This window comes from Bufo gargarizans, chromosome 2 (genome assembly GCF_014858855.1).
Source record: "Bufo gargarizans isolate SCDJY-AF-19 chromosome 2, ASM1485885v1, whole genome shotgun sequence".
NCBI lineage: Eukaryota > Metazoa > Chordata > Amphibia > Anura > Bufonidae > Bufo > Bufo gargarizans.
This window is the reverse complement of record NC_058081.1, coordinates 496,100,099-496,119,979: the sequence shown is the minus strand read 5'-3', so window position 1 is coordinate 496,119,979 and position 19,881 is coordinate 496,100,099. Positions and strand designations below refer to the sequence as shown.

Genomic DNA, 19,881 nt, shown 5'->3' with positions numbered 1-19,881 from the left:
CATATACACTGCACACATACATATCTGCAGAGATATATATACACACAACACATACATACACACTGCTCATATACATGTATGCAGAGATACACATACCCACAGCACATACATATACACTGCACACATACATATCTGCAGAGATATATATACACACAACACATACATACACACTGCACACATACATATATGGAGAGATATACATACACACAACACATACATAGACACTGCTCACATACATATAGGCAGAGATACACATACACACAACATACACGTACAAAACACTGTATACATACATAGCGCCAACATATTCCACATTAATTTACGGTCAGCATCATACATTACATAGCAACCAACAAGTCAACAATAAAATCAAGAGGATTGACGGCCCCGCTCACAAGAGCTTACGATCTATGAGGAGATGCTCTGAGTGGCCAGCTGCTTGGCCATTTCTCTAACTCCTTCTCCCAAGGTTGGCAATTACTGTGGGTTATTCCCATCTCGGCCATGAAAGGCTAAGATGGTATAAGCCCTTGAAGTCACACTTTCAGACTGAAAGCTGGGCAGATATGTATTTGCTCCAACTGACTTCATAGAGATCTGTATAAATACAGTATGTTTGTACTGGGCTCCCCCTAGTGGTGGCTGCAGGCATCCAGAATATCATTGACTTTCATGGACACTGCTAACTGTATTGTTTATAGGGCATTCTGCTGGCATTGTTTATACAGTATGAACTTGTGATGGTGTTGTTGTTTGAGAGGGGTACTCTGCGATAACATTTATGGAAGGGACTGTTTATGAGGGCAGCTCAATGGAATTGTTTGTGAGTATACTCTGGTAGTACGATTTATGAAGGGACACTGCTATATACTTATGGAGTCATGCTTTATTGAAGTACTTTACTAGCACTGTTTTTGCGTTGGCACTGTGCTCTTACTAGTTATGTGACGGCACTCTGTCTCTCTATTGTATATGGGGAAATTCCATTGTCATTGTTGTATGAAGAACTTTGAAAACGCTGTTTGATGGGTACTCAGTGTATGCTATTTAATGAAATTGACTTTAGTGGCAGCGTTCATAGGGTACTGCTGGTACTGTTTTTAGGGGATATTCTGCTGTCACTGTGTATGGGGGTACTCTGCTAGCCTTCAAACTGCAATTAGGAGAAACTGTCTGGATATCTTTCGAGGGCAGCTCCAGAACAAGATCCTTCTCATTTTTCACAGTTCTCAGCACTCTTTTTTGAGGGCACTCTACTAGCACTGTTTATGGCGTGGCACTCTGATCTCACTGATTGTTGTGGTACTCTAATGCCACTGTTATTAGAGACAGTTAGCCATTGTTTTGGGGATGTAGGCTTTCCACAAAATGTTCAAGTTGTGTCTCAAGTCTCCCTGATGTTGAGTCATGAAAGTAGGCCTAAAAGCCTGTATGTCCATCTCTTCACCCACAGCCCCTCTCTGTGAGGGTGATGTTGATCTGTTTTCCCTGGTACATTGGTACTTATGCTTCAGCACCCCCTCCTCATCCTCCAGGGACGGGGGAGGGAGTTCTACCACATTAGAGTGTCACTTCTCAGTCGTTGCTGACTTTCAGCTTGCTGCTGGCTGGGGACTAAATAGACAAATTGTTTGAGCTTTCATCTCCTGCCTGCCGTCTCCTTGTAAGATGCCATTTTATTAGGTTTGACAGCCGACGTGTGCGTGTGTTTGGAGCGGGGGTGTCATAAATAATCGGGGTGACCTATCTTCTCAAGGCATGCTAATAAACTGGAGCAAATTGGGATCTTATCTGGTGCGTGGACTGATTAGGTGTGACAGGCAGCTTAAAAGCATTCACAAATCAGGGAAAATTGGGGAGAATTTCACGATGTGTGATCAGGACAAATATGATTTTCCCAGGCTTGACAGCTTCTAGTGTTTGTTCTGGAGTCATTTCTCGCTGCTATAATTATCTGCCCAATGAAGGTACGGAATACCAGCCCCATACACTGGCATCCCCCCCCCCCTCCCCCCGAGTAACTGTGTAACTACTGCCCACTCTAATGTATAGTCAAGACATGCCCCACCCAAAATAATGCATATCTATGGCAGCTCTACTGTACCCTACTCAACATACAGTAGGGGGCGCATATTCCATACTATAATTATGTCAACAGCCTGTCTATGTATAGCGCCCCCTGTTGAGCAATAATGAAGTTAGTGTTGATTCACAACCCAATGCCCTTTACTACCCTGCCATATGCCACCCCCACCTTTGGACCATCCACTGTATAGTAAATGGTGGCTAGACCTCCAGACTGGCCCTTATTCTATAAGGAGACCATTTGGCAAGGTCATAGCATTGGATATGGAAGTTATGATCGCAACTGGCAGTAAGCGTGCAAAAACTACACTCATGGCCTCTTAGCCAATGCCCATGTTATATCTTAAAGGGGTTGTCTAGCTTTTACTAAGTGATGGCCTATCCACTAGCTGAATGGCACCCCAGCCAATCAGCTGTTTGAGTGTACAGCAGAAGGTTAGCACCAGACATGCCCAGTACTGTCAACCTTCTAGTGGACGGAGCTCATTACTACAGCGTTCCTTGCATTGACTTCAATGGGACCAGTGCTGTAGTAACACGCTCCCTCCACCAGAAGGTTAATGGACCTAGTCCTGGCGACAAGATACTTGCAATCCCCTGAACACATTTAAGGAAAGGTTATGACTATTCACGTTATCTGCGGTTATGGGTCTCCTTTAAGAAAAAGATAAAAAAACAAATCTTTTTCTCTGCTCCCAACTTTCAAAACATGTCATGTGAATGAGACTTAAGAAGCCTTATTTAAAAGTCTATAGGGGAAGCCAGACACCCATGAGCACAAGCGCCAGTACAATACTCTGGAGCAGAATGCGGCAGTATGCCCCGCTCGCAGAGGCGAAATTACTTCATGCAGGCAATTATACTTGGAATATATTATTTGTCCCACTTATATTATTTTTGAGAAAGTCTTGCAGCTTGAAGTGCTGGTACTTAATGTTAATTTGTGTGGAAAGCGCCAAGGATGGTTCTTCTTTGTCTGGATGTTACTAAAAAGCAATTCAAAGTGGGAGTTTTTCTCTTGTGATAATGTATATATTATTATTCTCCAGCACTGAGTAGTTATCGTGTAGTTACCCTGACAAAGTCAGAAAAAGTTTTGCATATTTTTGAATATAGTGATAGGAACCATGCTGGTATAACCTGGGTATCTTCTGTATATAAGTCTATAAGTACAGCTGTTATAAGTTATACAGTCCTGAAAAGTTTAAGACCACTTGAAAAATGGCAAAAAATATATTTTGCATTGTTGGAACTTAACAAGGTTCCAAGTAGAGCTTCAACATGCAACAAGAAGAAATGAGAGTGAGACAAAACATTCAGTTAATTGAAAATAACAATTAAACTGAAACAGGCTGTTTTTCAGCTGATCAAAATTATAGGACCACATCCTTTGAAAGGCCGAATCTGTGCAAAGATGTGGATTCATTGTCATTTTCTGTCAGGTAGTCACACGTGATGGCAAAGGCAAAAAAACTCTCCCTTTTTTAACTTGGTCTGGTTATTGAACTGCATAAGCAGGGTCTCTCACAGCTCGCCATCGCTGCTGAGGTGGGACGCAGTAAGACAGTCATTTGGAATTTCTTAAATTATCCTGAGGGTTATGGAACAAAAAAAGTCAAGTGGAAGACCCAAAAAAATGTCATCAGCACTGAGTTGGAGGATCCAATTGGCTGTCCGTCAAGACACTGGACTATCCTCGACCCAAATTAAGGCCCTTACTGGTGCTGACTGCAGCCCCATAACCATCAGATGGCATCTGAGACTGAAGGGCTTCAAAAACAAAAAACGTCTTCAAAGACCTCGTCTCCTTGAACACCACAGAACTGCTCGTTTGGACTTTGCAAGAGAGCACCAAACATGGGACATTCAAAGGTGGAAGAAAGTTTTATTCTCTGATGAGAAAAAATTTAACCTTGATGGTCCTGATGGTTCCCATAGATACTGGCATGACAAGCAGATCCCACCTGAGATGTTTTCTACGCACCACAGTGGAGGGGGCGCCATAATGGTCTGGGGTGCTTTTTCCTTCAGTGGAACAATGGAGCTTCAGGAAGTGCAGGGGCGTCAAACGGCCGCTGGCTATGTCCAAATGTTGCAGAGAGCATTCCTCATGACTTAGGGCCCTCGTCTGTGTGGCAACAACTGAGTTTTTCAACAGGACAACGCTACAGTACACAATGCCCGCAGGACAAGGGACTTTTTCCAGAGAACAACATCACTCTTTTGGCCAATCCTGCGTGTTCCCCTGATCTAAATCCAAGTGAGAACCTTTGGGTATGGATGGCAAGGGAAGTTTACAAAAATGGACAACAGTTCCAGACAGTAGATGGCCTTTGTGCGGCCGTCTTCACCACTTGGAGAAATGTTCCCACTCACCTCATGGAAACGCTTGCATCAAGCATGCCGAAACTAATTTTTGAAGTGATAAATAATAACGGCGGAGCTACTCATTACTGAGTTCATGTTTGGAAGTTGGATTTCTGTTTTGGGGGGGTTTAGGTTTTTTTGGGAGGTGTGGTCCTAAACTTTTGATCAGCTGATAAACAGCCTGTTTCAGTATTTGTTGTTTTCATTAAATTAAATTCTCAAAAAATGTTTTGTCTCACTCCCATTTCTTCATGTTGCATGTTGAAGCTCTACTTGTAACCTTGTTAAGATCCAGCCATGTAAAATATGATTTTTTTTGCAATTTTTTAAGTGGTTTTAAACTTTTGATTAGGACTGTGCATCTTCTTGTATATAGTGATATAGACCATGCTGGTATAACCTGGGTATCTTCTGTATATAATTATATATGTACAGCTGGTATAAATTATACATCTTCTTGTATACAGTCATATGGACCATTCTACTATAACCTGGGCATCTTCTTTATATAATTATATATGTACAGCCGGTATAAGTTATACATCTTCTAGTATATAGTGATATGGACCATGCTGGTATAACCTGGGTATCTTCTGTATATAATTATATATGTACAGCTGGTATAAGTTATACATCTTCTTGTATATAGTGATATGGACCATGCTGGTATGACCTGGGCATCTTCTGTATATAATTATATATGTACAGCTGGTATAAGTTATACATCTTCCTGTATATAGTGATATGGCCCATGCTGGTATACCCTCGGCATTTTATGGTATATAATTATATATGTAGAGCTGGTATACAGTCAGTTATACATCTTCCTGTATATAGTGATAAGGACCATGCTGGTATAACCTGGGTATCTTCTATATACAATTATATATGTACAGCTGGTATAAGTTATACATCTTGTATATAGTGATATGGACCATGCTGGTATAACCTGGGCATCTACTGTGTATAATTATATATGTACCGCTGGTATAAGTTATACATCTTCTTGTATATAGAGATACGGACCATGCTGGTACAACCTGGGCATCTTCTATATATATAATTATATATGTACAGCTGGTATAAGTTATACATCTTCCTGTATATAGTGATATGGGCCATGCTGGTATAACATGGGTATGTTCTGTATATAATTATATATGTACAGCTGGTATAAGTTATACATCTTCTTGTGTATAGTGATATAGACCATGCTGGTATAGCCTGGGTATCTTCTGTATATAATTATATACGTACAGCTGGTATAAGTTATACAACTTCTTGTGTATAGTGATATAGACCATGCTGGTATAACCTGGGCATCTTCTGTATATAATTATATATGTACAGCTGGTATAAGTCATACATCTTCTTGTATATAGTGATATGGAGCGTGCTGGTATAACCTGGGCATCTTCTGTATATAATTATATATGTACAGCTGGTATAAGTTATACATCTTCTTGTATATACTGTAATGATATGGGCCATGCTGGTATAACCTGGGCATCTTCTGTGTATAATTCTATATGTACAGCTGGTATAAGTTATACATCTTCTTGTATATAGTGGTATGGACCATGCGGGTATAACCTGGGCATCTTCTGTATATAATTATATGTATACAGCTGGTATAAGTTATATATATCTTCTTGTATATAGTATATGGACGATGCTGGTATGACATGGACATAGACCAATATGCACAGTCACATCTAGGTTTATACAGGTGCACTAGAGTTTATGACTAGTTGTATGCATCCATGTGCAGTTAGTTCATCCTATTGATGGTGGTATACAGCTAGCTCACTTTATACATTAGATACATTATACAATTGATCAGTGCTGAATATCAAACTTTAAAATTTAGTTTAGTGTTTCTCCCTAGAATTTTCTGAGACTAAATCTCTCCTTTCTTCTGTAGGATTTTATCATGCTGTTGGAACAAGTGGCAATGCTCCCGGCATAGGAACCACAGAGACCTTTGGGATATCCCAATTCTGAGAGAATGCTGGGATTCTGCAGGGGGAGAAGGAAGTTCCTGGCAGCGTCTCTCACTCTCCTTTTTGTTCCAGCAGTCACCTGGATCTATCTGTTCACTGGACGTTTTGACGGTATGTAATGTATTGTAATATGATCTGATCAATGCAGAAAATGTCTTATATTTGAACAACCCCTTTATTAGGTTCTGAGGATTCCATCATTGGACAGTTGTCCCCTTTCCACTGTTGATAACAACTGAAACATAGCATTTTGGGTGGTGGACTGAGCCCTCTCATTAAAAACAATAGAGCTGCTAGGGACAAATTAAATGATAGTGCCATAAGTAAATACACCAAACAGTGCCAAGCAACAACAACATAGAATCCCCATGTTGCCATTACACTCTGTACATAATGCTATTATTACCGTACAAGGCACACATAATGCTGCCATACAGGTGCCATATAGTATTTACATGATAGTATTCTAAAAAGTACATCTAAGGGCTCTTTCACACTTGCGTTCTTTTCTTCCGGCATAGAGTTCCGTCGTCTGGGCTCTATGCCAGAAGAATCCTGATCAGGATTATCCCAATGCATTGTGAATGGAGAGAAATCCGTTCAGGATGCATCAGGATGTCTTCAGTTCAGGACCAAAACGGTTTTTGGCCGGAGAAAATACCGCAGCATGCTGCGCTTTTTGCTCCGGCCTAAAATCCTGAACACTTGCCGCAAGGCCGGATCCGGAATGAATGCCCATTGAAAGGCATTAATCCGGATCCGTCCTTAAGCTAAACGTCGTTTCGGCGCATTGCCGGATCCGACGTTTAGCTTTTTCTGAATGGTTACCATGGCTGCCGGGACGCTAAAGTCCTGGCAGCCATGGTAAAGGGGAGTGGGGGAGCAGTATACTTACCGTCCGTGCGGCTCCCGGGGCGCTCCAGAGTGACGTTAGGGTGCCCCACGCGCATGGATGACGTGACGTGATGGACACGTCATCCATGCGCATGGGGCGCTCTGACGTCATTCTGGAGTGCCCCGGGAGCCGCATGGACGGTAAGTATACTGCTCCCCACTACTACTATGGCAACCAGAACTTTAATAGCGTCCTGGCTGCCATAGTAACACTGAACGCATTTTGAAGACGGATCCGTCTTCAAATGTTTTCAGTTCACTTGCGTTTTTCCGGATCTGGCGTGTAATTCCGGCAAATGGAGTACACGACGGATCCGGACAACGCAAGTGTGAAAGAGGCCTAAGTCTACTTTCACACTCGCGTTTGGTGCGGATCCGTCATGGATCTGCACAGACAGATCCGTTCAGATAATACAAACGTCTGCATCCATTAGGAACGGATCCGTTTGTATTATCTTTAACATAGCCAAGACAGATCAGTCTTGAACACCATTGAAAGTCAATGGAGGACGGATCCGTTTTCTATTGTGTCATAGAAAATGGATCCGTTCCCATTGACTTACATTGTGTGCCAGGAAGGATCCGTTTGGCTCAGTTTCGTCAGATGGACACTAAAAAGCTACAAGCAGCGTTTTGGTGTCCGCCTCCAAAGCGGAATAAAGACTGAACTGATGCATTCTGAGCGGATTCTTTTCCATTCAGAATGCATTAAGGGCAAAACTGATCCGTTTTGGACCGATTGTTAGAGCCTTAAACGGATCTCACAAACGGAAAACCAAAACACCAGTGTGAAAGTAGCCTAACATTGAATGTACAATAGTGCCATTCAGTGACCATGTACCAGTGTGTTAGAGTGTCCATATAATAGTGCTATACAGTGCCTACTTAGTATTACCATAAAACACAAGCATAAACCTCCCATGCAAAGCACATATAACACTGCCATATGGCATGCAAATAATACTGCAAGTAGTGCATTAAGGTGCCCATATGCCTTCAAGTATGTATGTGTTTTCATCAGAGATAGAGGAGGAAGCCGCTGCCCGATCACTCAGAGATGTGATGGTGGTGATGGCGCTTAAATAGTGGATTGACCTTTTTTTCCATGTCTCCTAATATTATTTATCATACGGCAGTGTACCAGGCAGGCCTTTATGGTTCATGATACAGGGGCAACAAGAAAATACAGGACCAGAAGAGGGCCCTAGTGTGTTCTAATGTAGACCTGTGTGTCTTCATTGCTTCCACAGTAGTCTGATCCTACGTACAGTAGGTGCCATCTATTGTCTGTATATTATGAAGAGTAGGATTAAATGGAGTAACCATGAAGACACATAGATTTTTCTGAGAGCTGCATACACAAAATAGTCGATTTTTTTTCCAGACTTGTTAATTTTAATTTTAATTTTTTGAAAAAAATACTGTAAATGGTTGCGAAATTGAACACAGGCATTAAATGAAGATGTCGCATCTCCTTCCGACATAGAGTAACAGTGCCTTTTATTCCGAAGTTCAGTTGTTCCAGCCAATAATAGCTGACAGGCATCAGTCATTTTGTAAAAAATTGGTGTCTGCATGTTTCCGGGTGCAGAAATGGAGTCTATTTTGATCTTTTTATCAGAAGCTCACAGATTGCTTCCCGTTTGTTTCATCTATCTTCTTACCAGGGGTTCGATCATAGTCATCGCACGTTTTGACTTCTAGAACGTGCAGTGGAACCAAATCTAAAATAAAAAAGTAAGATAAAATAGAAGATGTCTTGTTTCTAAAAGTGCTGTCTGCTTTATGAATCAGGATAGGAGACGAAAGGGTAATTAGGGTCAGAGCCGGGCACAGAGGAGCCTGTCCTTATCTCTTTCTGACTTCTGTTGATATTCTGCCGCTGATTTCTTTAATTCGCCTCTTTGTGAAAATATAAGGCGGGGAAAGGGGGGGGGGGTGTTCTTACATACTATCTGTAATGTTGGCATAGAATCTGTTTCTCCAAGAGTAGAAGATAAAAAACAGGCAGCACTCACCACTGAAGTTTTCTTGCTTCAATCTTTATTCAATAGCTCAATACATGATGTACACACGGCTGGGTGCAGCAGGCCTTACTTCCATGTGCAGCAGCGGGTGCTGGTGGAAGTAAGGCCTGCTGCACCCAGCCGTGTGTACATCATGTATTGAGTTATTGATTAAAGATTGAAGCAAGAAAACTTCAGTGGTGAGTGCTGCCTGTTTTTTATCTTCTACTCTTGGAGGTGAATTTGCTGACTATGAGGATTGTGCACCGCCGATACTGAAGGAGTATAATTGGACTGTTTAGCGAGTGCTCCAGCCCAGATAGCAAGGATGACTTGCCACAAACTTGTGGCAGGGTTAAATTGTAAGTCTTGTTAATTTGCTGCACACATTCTCTGGCAAGTTGTACACTTGCAGCAAAAGTTCTAGTTTTTCAACTTGCAGCAAATTTGCTTGGCAAGTCTCTAGCAAGAGCATAATAACTTAACGAGAACTTGCAGCAAGTTTGCAAAAGCAAGTTAATCTGGAGACTTGCAAAGCAGACTTGCTGCAAGTTTGCAACATACTTGTGAAGCTTGGCAAGTCTGCAATAGCTTAGCAAGTCATTTTCAAAATTGCAGCACAATTACTTGCTATCTGGGAGATTCATTAACGTTTCTTTCAGCTGTGCCACCAGCTCTTCTATGTATCGCAAAAATAGAATCAGTTACTCCCTAGAGTCCTGGAGTTGTCTTCATCTACAGTAATAGCCGCACTGGGGGGCGGTAGCCTTTAGGGGAGGCTATCATGACGGGGGGCTGGTTTAAGGGAGATCCCGGGGGTGGCAATTGGCTAGTTCAATCTAAGGGGCGGGAACTAAGGGGTTAAGTAGCTGAGGTTTGGGGAAGAAAGAGGCCATTTTGTTTGGAACTTGAGCTGTTAACAGCGTGACCAAGGACTTACAGTGATGGAGCTGCACGTGATGCTAGCAGAGTTGAGGGAGGCAGCAGCAGTACGTGGAGCCGGCTGTCTACAGGCGCAGGTTCGGCCGCTGCTGAGAGGGGCGGCTGAGGCACTTACAGCTGGCGCGCCTCAGCCCAGAGTTGTCCTCTTCTCAGACTCAGTGCCACAGACGGAGTCCTTCCCAGGACCCTTCGCGCCTGCAGGCGGCGGGTGCACCTTCTGCCCGTGCACCCAGGCGTAGAAGGAATCCGGACAGTTGGCGGAGCCCACGAGCAGGCCATGGTAGGCCTTCCCAGCATGTGATGAGCCACCACCAGGGGATCAGGAACAGGAACGGCGGTCCCCCTCCAGGATCAGGGTGAGCAAGGGGCCCCTCGGCATGATCAGTTTGATAGAGCGAACGGGTCTGCTGCAGGCCATGTAGCAGTAGGCAGCAGGCCCTCGGCTTCAGTACAGCAGGAGCTGAGAGGCTCCGCCTTCCCCGAGGCAGTGAGTGAAGACCCAGGTTTCCACGTCCCTGGTTTCAGCACTGCCAGGGGACATCCACTGGAGTTTGCTTCGCCTGGATCTGCGCAGAGGACCGGACATCAGGAGGCAGGATCTACGGCTGATGGGGTCACAGGCAGCCAGGTTAGATGCTATGGGGACCTTTAGTTCAGTTAGTGGCTAGTTCGACTAGTGGGGGGTTGGGGACCCCAGTGGGAGTTGGGTAGGGGGTTAGGGTAGTTGTTGGGGGGTTTAGCGGGGTTATTGGCAAATTGGAGCATGGGGGGGTGTCCCCGTTACCGGAGTGGGGGGAGGCACTAGTGGGTCTGAGGGTTCAGGGGCGGCCATTTTAGGTTTACAGGGGAGCATGGCGTCGGTGCAAACACAGGCAGGTTGTTCTGGGAGGAGGAGGTGATACGGGTGGACGATAAAGCGAAGGGAGAAGTCTACATTTATTTTGAAGGTCCGTTGGGGGCGCGTTTAAAACAGGAAGTTATGGAGCGAATTTGGAGAGGGGAGTATTTGGATATATTTTCACTTCTCCCCTTGGAAAAGTTAAACTTAGATAGAGCAGAGAAGGATGAGGGTAGGAAGGAGGATGAGGAAAAGCATAGGCACCGATTAATACCGCGTATGTTCCCGAATTGGTTACAGGCGTTTGAGATATTAGCAAGTGTGATAGAGGAGAAAGCGCCGGAGTGCTGCTCAGCGCTTTTTTGATATTTAGACGCCATTGGGGAACCTTACCGAGTGTATGGGGGACTGGCATGGCTGCGTTACGATGAGCAGTTCAGACAGCGGAAGGCAGTGCGCACGAATATTAGATGGGATTACAAAGACATTGCTTTGTGGTTGAAAGTGACGGTGCCGGTTAGGTCGGGTTAGTCCTTTCGGGGGGAATCGGAAGGTGGGGGACAATCCGGCTTTGCGGCAGCATCTGCAAAGGGATTGTGCTTCTTGTTTAATGAAGGGGGTGTAAATTTGGAGCTAAGTGCAAGTTCAAGCACGAGTGCTCCACTTGTGGTGGGTCCCATGGAGCCAACTGGTGCTTCAGGGGAGGCAGGCAGAGAGGGGGCGAGGGTACTAGCAAAGGAAAAGATGGAACCATTCCTCGATAGATACCCGGATGAGAAGGCCGCAAATTTGTGGCGGGAGGGGTTTTCTTTGGGGTTTCGAATTCCGTTTGTTCTCTCTGGTGCAGTCGGCAAGGGAACAGCCAGGCGTAGTTGCAGAAAAATTGGAAAAGGAGGTTAGGTTAGGTAGGATGGCTGGCCCGTTTTTGAAACTACCTCTGGTGGATTTGCGTTTGTCGCCATTGGGGGTGGTCCCAAAAAAGGAGGTGAATAAGTTCTGCCTCATTCATCATCTATCCGTTCCGAAGAGCTCGTCGGTCAACTATGGTATTTTTCGGACTTTATGTTCGGTGGTCTATACCTCATTTGCCGCGGCAATGGGTTAAGAAGTTCGGAGAAGGGGCGTTAATGACAAAGACGGATATTGAGGCAGCGTTCAGGTTATTGCCAGTGCATCTGGATAGTCTGCATTTGTTGGGGTGTTTTTAGGACTGTTTTTTTTTTTTTGGTGGATCGTTGTTTGCCGATAGGTTGTTCATTGTCATGCGTGTATTTTGAGACATTCAGCTCATTTCTAAAATGTGCGGTAGTGGATGTGAATCTATCATTCACTATTTGGATGATTTCCTATGTATTGGCCCCCCGGATTCGCGCGTGTGTTCTTTGTTGCTTCACACGCTGGGAGTGCTGTTTGATTCATTTAAAGTTCCCCTGGTGGCGGAAAAGACGGTGGGGCCAACAACGGAATTGAGCTTTTTAGGAATTGTGATTGACTCAGTGCAGATGGAATGTAGGTTGCCCTTGGATTAGCTGGAGGATTTAAAAGGGGAATGTTGTGGGGGGAGAATTTCAGAAACAGTAAGGTTCATTTCCACTGGGTGGTAGCTGTGTATGTACCCGGGGTCGACAACTGTATTGCTTATGCTCTCTCTCGTTCACAGTGGGAGTGTTTCTGGCAGCTGGCTCCAGAGGCAGAGGAGAGCAGGCAGGACTTCCCAAGCTGCCTATGGGAACTTCTGGAGGCACCTTAGTGGGGCTCATCCGGTCATCACTGGCCCCCTGTACTTGAGAGACATACTTAAAAGCCTGGCAGTGTTGGGAACAGTAGAGGGCTAGATTAGGGGTGGAGAACGATGATTTGTAGATGCCGATGTTGTTGTTCATACTGTAGGTCATTGTAGGGAGGAGGGTTGGTCCGTTTCATAAATGTATAGTTGTATTTCGGGGTTAGCTTTTGGTTTTAGGCTGAGAAAATTACTGGATGTCACCAAGTCTTTTTTAGTTGTAAGGGCGTTGAAAGGTTGGCAACGGTCGCGGGTGGGGGAGGATGATCGGAGGCCGGTGTCATTTGCCTTGCTTCTGAGGTTGAGGGAACAGCTTGGCATGGTTTGTACTTCGGTGTGGGAGTTACGGCTGTGTCCTCTAGCGTTTTCACAGTCGTTCTTTGGGGCGTTGCGTTTAGGTGAACTGGTATGTCCAACGGTTAGTAAAAGGGGAGGGTTGTTTGGGGACGATGTGGACCTTTTTCCAGATAGAGTGGAGTTTCTCATTAGGAGATTGAAAACAGATGTGGAAGGCAGAGGGTGCAGAGTAGTCCTGTTCGATGTGTCCGGTTCATTGTCTGCGCAAGTATGGAGCAGAGGTATGTGGGGAAGTTTCTCCTTTGTTGGTACATGCGGATGGATCTTTCCTTTCCCGTTTTCAGTTTACAGTGATTTTCAGCAGGTGTTTGGTCCAGTTGGGCATAGGGCTAGCAGGTTACTCTAGTCATTCCTTCAGAAATGGGGCTGTGACAGAGGCGACTCGATGGGGGTTGGAAGAGGAAGTGATAAAAAGAATCGGGAGGTGGGAATCTTTTCGGTTTTGGTCATATATCAGTCCGGAGCGGTTGTGATGGTGGGGTTATATATCTAAAAAAAAAATATTTATATAGTCCCTTTTATGTGGGATGCTTCTTGTTTTTTTTTTTTTATCTTGTTGCAGGTTCAGATCCAGTGTTAGTTTGGATATTAGAACATTCGTATGTCTTCTGGGGAGCCATTCAGGCAGTGGTTTGGCCGGATGGTCAGCAGTTAGGGTTTGCTCGTTCTGTAGCAGTGGTAAGATGGCTGGGTCGTAAGGGAATGGTGTGGGGTTTTGCCTGAAGTCCACAGGTTCATCAGACAGGACAGGGCTCCGGATGTGTTGGTTCTGCACGTAGGTGGCAACGATTTGACCTCCTTAGGTTGTGGGAGCTGTTCCTGAGGCTTGTTACTGTGTGGTCCGATATAGTTCCGCGAAAGGTGTGGAGGGGCGCGCGCTTGATGGAAGGAGACAACAAGGCTCGGGGGAAGGATAATTGGGCAATTGGGCACATTATGGCAAGGAATGGGGCAGTGGCGGTGAGGCACGTGGAAGTGGAGAAAGGTGTTGGGGTTTTTTGGCGGGCTGATAGCGTTCACCTGTAGGGCTGGATATGTGATGTCTGGCCTTACAGGAGCGCATCGAGACTGCTGTGCGGGTGTGGAGGGACGCGCAGGCATAAGGGGTCAAGCCTGTGCGTTGGTGGCGGTGGGAGATCCTTGAAGTTGGAGAGATTCTCAGGTGAGGAGGATGGGAGGGCTCCACAGTTGGGGCTGGACTCCCCTTTGGTGGTCGGTTGTGGCGGAATTTTGGGGGCCTTAAGTGGAGCCTCCAAGCTGGAGCTTAACGGCTGGAGGCAAGGCGGCTCAACCTGGCGGGGGCTTCAAGGACCTCCCCCGTTTGGATTCAGGAATATATGTTATACATATGTTATGGTTATGGTATTTAAAAGGTTATTTATATGTATTTAATGTTAATAAAGCGGCTGCGGTGGCCGATATAATGCAACATGGTATTCGTGTCTTATTGGGGTTGGTCAAGTCTGGGTTATGGGGGGCTTGGGGGAGGCATGGGCTATATAAGTAGTTAAAGGTGTCGAGCGGAAAATAACCAATGCCTCCGTCATTGTTAGTGGTTATAAAATTATATTCAGCCATTTCTGGGACAGCTGAGTGACAACCAATTTGGCCACCATACTTGGGAATCATGATTGGTAACCACTGTGAGAGGATTGTCTAAACTGGTCCACCCACTTAGAAACGGTAGTTCATATTGGGCAACAGTCAGTATGAGAGTCCACGTAGTCATATCGACTAAGGGTGGAGTCCCAAATGGTGGAGGAGTCCTAATGGCCAAAAACCATCCTGGATCAACATGTATAATGGATAGCAATATGCACACCTTCATCACTGTAGACATCCAGAGAAATTGGGTATAACCACAAACCCTTCTTGGATTCCCAGCAATTACTCCATGTACTATATGTCCTCTGAGCTATGTCCACCCAACTTATGTAGACTAGACCTACAGAGATAATCATTGACCGCTAAATCATGTTATGCGAAAATGTCCAATTGTCAAAGGCAATATAAGGCAATATAATATGGCGTGGAGGAGGGCAATTTTGCCATCTATGTTAAGGGGAACTTCTGTGGTTGGAAACTCCCCCTTAAAAATGTCCTCCCAGTTTACAGTATGTACACTAGACCTCCAGGGACACTAACTACCACCTTATGTGAAAATTTGCAATGTAGTACATGTGGTAAATTGTTAAAAACAGTATAAGGGTTGGTTCACATCACATTTTATGCCTCTGTTTGACTTTTAATTAAAAAACACACACACACAGCACACCATGTTCTTGTATCCTGTAGAGACTGGTAAAAAACATATATGTTTTTTTTTTCACAATGGTAAAAAAAAATATTTATACTTTTTTTTTTACAATGGAACTCTATGGTGAATGTATGCCACTGTATGGCATCAGTCTGAGGCATCGGTTTAACGTATACTGTTTTTGTATACGTTAAACAGATGGAAAAAACATGATGTGAACCCAGCCTAATATAGGGTGGAGGAGGGCAATTTTGCTATCTTATGTCCAGTGAAATTCCTCTCTCTGTAGTTGGAAACGCCCCTTAAAAATCATTTACCCCTGTGCAGGGTAACAGTTAGGGTTCATTCACACGACCGAATGAATGGGTCCGCAACTGTTCCGCAGTTTTGCGGAATGGGTGCAGACCCATTCATTTAAAAGGGGTTGCAAAATGTGCAGACAGTATTTCTGCTCCATGGCCCCGCAGAAAAGATAGATCATGTCCTATTTTTGCGGACACGAATAGGCATTTTCTATCATAGTGGAGGCCATGTGCGGTCCACAAATCACTGAACTCAATCGGGCCGTTATCCATGTTTTGTGGATCCACAATTTGCAGACCACAAAACACTACGGTCGTGTGAATATAGCCTTAAACTGAATATACAGTATATCTTCCGGTGACCCTGCTGCCATTTCTTTTAGATATGAAGTATTGCCAGGTTGAAACTGTCAGATTGGAGAGATGTATCCAAATTATGGACTTAATGCAGTGTAATAATGACAGCATTTAATGTGCCATGTCTTGAAGTAAGAAATGGGGTACGCCCACTGAGACCCCCTCATTTGCTATAAGAGCAATTTGTTTGTATCCTGCTGTCATTACAAGCATGGAGACTAAAACATTCAATTATGCCTGTACATAGATGTAAACCCTAATGGATACAAGCCCCATAATCTTATGAAATGTAGCAGAGAAACTCGGATGTGAAAATGGCTGTTTAAACCATTAGGGTGTAGGCGATTTTTACGACTGTGTATACTTCGTAATGGCTCTTTAAATGCATAAGTCTAATATGATAAATCCAGTAAAGCACATCGTTAATTTGAGGAACACAGTCTCTAAACGAGGTTTGTTTATTTCTGGTGCGATCACCATAAAGTCGTCCTTGGCGTAGGGAGCGATAGCATGACATACCAGTTTAGAATTTAATGGGGTGTAGAATCAATCTACTCGCTGCCCGCTGTAATTATTGTAGATCTGAGGTGGGTCAAAGGCAGCAGATGACTTTCTTCTCTACTTTACTAGGACACTTCAATGATGTTTACTGATATCTCAACCTTTCAGAGGAAAAATCCACGGTTGTACACTTTAAGAGTGAGAAGCTTAAAGGGATTCTGTCACCTGGATTTTAGTGACAGAGCTTTTAACATCATCACATCAGTCTGCTTGTTTTGTATTAAAATATACTAGTATTACTACCCTAAGTGTTGTCCTTTGTCTAGAAAATAGCTTTTATTAATATGGTAATTACCAACGCCCCCTTCCTTGCCCCTTCGCTGTGACTGAAAGCGCTTATGCACTAGAGTTCGTCTGCCTTTGCCGAACAGCCGGCTGTCAGTCACAGGCGAAGGGGCAGGGAAGGGGGGCGGTTAACTTGAAGCAAGGAGGCCACTGCCCCCTTGACTTCAAGCATGACTAGAAATTCACGCGGGCAGAGAATAAAAGAACGTTTTCTGAGCTTTTGCTTCATCTGCCTTCAGGAACAAAACGATCATCGGAAACTCACTGCTGGCTACTCTCAGGTACTGCTGGCGGCTTGGGATGGTTTTTGGAGGTGACAGGTTCCCTTTAAAATAAAAATACAACATCATGGGCATCGACGCGTGCAAAAATGCCCATACAATTAAAATATAACAATATTAATGGCTGGGGCATGGCTTGGCCGCGAGTGAGTATGGCCGCATAAGAAAAGAGCTCCGGCACAGACGCAGCTTAAAATAACAAAATCCGGGCAAACAAACGCCTTCACCGACTACCACATATAGCCCGGAACCCATGATGACCAGGGGAAAGCGAGGACTCAAGTCCCAAGGCAAGTTGGACTTTTATTTTGATGCGGACAGAGATAAAATGGAAACCGCGAGCGCAGGGGGCACTGAGTCCCCCAGCTCTTCAATATTCCTGAGGAGCAAGAAACAATAAAACCGGGAGGAAGCCATGAAACATGATACAAGTCCCAATATATTAACTGTAAGGGACAAGAGCCCCCCCGAGGAGCTCGGATACCTCTCCCCCGCGAGAAGGAGGAAATCCACGTGTCGGCGGGAAACTCCTGAACACTGAGGCGCCATCTTGGACATCCCCCTCAACAAGTCCAGCAAAGCAGAGGCAGCGCCTATATGCAGAGTGAACCGACAGAAGGGTAAGCAACACCCTGAGAGAGGTAACTCAGGATCATATACCAATGCCAGAGTGTTTTGCTTCCATTCTAACATCAGATGCTCCAGCTTCCAGTTCTCTATTGAAGGATCTACTATTGGCATTTAGTCAGTCGCTCCAGAAGGGTATCACCCAACTAATTGCCCCCTTGCAATCGTCGGTTGCTGATACAGAAAACCGAGTGTCGCACATAGAAAATAAAATGGGAGAGTTTGCAGGCTCTCACAATTATCTGATAGACACACACCATGCTCTAGAGCAGGCATGCTCAACCTGAGGCCCTCCAGCTGTTACACTGTGAAAGTTTGCAGTGAGTTTTCCTTTTTTCTTGTTGGTCTGTTAAAAACGCCCTACTTGACATGATGTCTACCTGGCAGGAGACTCCACCTGACCGGTAGATGTTACATCATATACCTGATGATCTGTTTCAGTTTCTGTATTTTTTTATTTATAGGACTCAGCTACTCCCTCTCCTCCGGGCACACTCTCTGACTCCTTCAGAAGACCCTCTCGACCTCTCCGGCATGCCCTCATTCTGTTGCTTCATTAAAGTGTTAACTGCACGATATAGCTTTTGGTTTATACAAAATGGTATTTAAGATAACCTCTTTTAATGTTAAGGGACTTAATAGTCCTTACAAATGCTCCTTGATGTGGAAAGAGGCAATGTCCCTGAAATCAGACATGGTCTGTGCTCAGGAAACTCACATAACACTTCAGGATGCACTTAGACTCAAGCACCCCCACTACTCACAGATATTTCAGGCACATTTTGAAAAGAAGAAAAGAGGAGTCTTGCTAGCCATTAGAAACACTATAGCCTTTTCCTGATTTCCCTTACCACTGACCCCCAGGGAAGATGCATTATACTTGTAGGTCTCATCAACAACATTAAATATACGCTAATTACTCTCTATGCCCCCAACCGCAGACAAGTACGCTTCCTGAACAAGGTGTTTCGAAAAGTGAACAAAGTCAAACAAGGACATACAATAATTTGTGGGGACTTTAATACAATTCCAGGTGACACATGGGACACGATATTTACATCTCATTGGCGTACTGACATGCTAGGGACTTTAATACACAAGCAACAAATGTATGACATATGGCGTATACAACATGGATCTAAAAAAGATTAAACATTTCACTCACACCCCTTCAATATCTATTCTAGGATAGATTTGCTTTTGGTTGGGAGTTCCCTGCTCCAGAGTGTTTCCTCATCCGCAATAGAGTCAATTACATGGTCAGATCACGCTGCTATCACTAAGACCCTGACAAAGAGGTATTCTTCTCAGAGGGTGTCTCTTTGGAGGGATAATGCCTTTTTGCTGGCCCACCCTTCTTATAAAGAGGAGATCAGGATGACTGTGGCAGAGTTCTTTCAACTGAATGCAGGGACGGTTTCTAAACATACAACCCTTTGGAATGCCCACAAAGCGTCAGTTCGAGGGGTATTTATCAAACTGGGACATCAAGCTAAAAAAGAAAGGTAAAATGAATGCTTATTATACTCATATGAAAAACAACTGCGCACCAGAAATGCCCAATACTATTCCCAAAATAATAAATGTGGAAAACTCCTCGCTTAGGCTACTTTCACACTAGCGTTCGTCGGTCCGCTCGTGAGCTCCGTTTGAAGGAGCTCACGAGCGGACCCGAACGCAGCCGTCCAGCCCTGATGCAGTCTGAATGGAGCGGATCCGCTCAGACTGCATCAGTCTGGCGGCGTTCAGCCTCCGCTCCGCTCGCCTCCGCACGGCCAGGCGGACAGCTGAACGCTGCTTGCAGCGTTCAGCTGTCCGCCTGGCCGTGCGGAGGCGAGCGGATCCGTTCAGACTTACAATGTAAGTCAATGGGAACGGATCCGCTTGAAGATGACACCATATGGTTCAATCTTCAAGCGGATCCGTCCCCCATTGA

At 44.6% G+C, this 19,881-nt stretch overlaps 1 protein-coding gene across 2 annotated transcripts in view; it reads left to right on the top strand.

The window, feature by feature from the left end:
• Window positions 1-19,881, top strand: part of LARGE1 (LARGE xylosyl- and glucuronyltransferase 1) — a 537,914-nt gene that overhangs the window by 155,663 nt on the left and 362,370 nt on the right. For both annotated transcript variants that reach the window (XM_044281208.1, XM_044281209.1), the window contains exon 2: window positions 6,377-6,566. In XM_044281208.1, coding sequence (XP_044137143.1) covers window positions 6,461-6,566 — 106 coding nt within the window. In that variant the 5' untranslated portion in view covers window positions 6,377-6,460. The remainder of the gene's footprint in view (window positions 1-6,376; window positions 6,567-19,881) is intronic.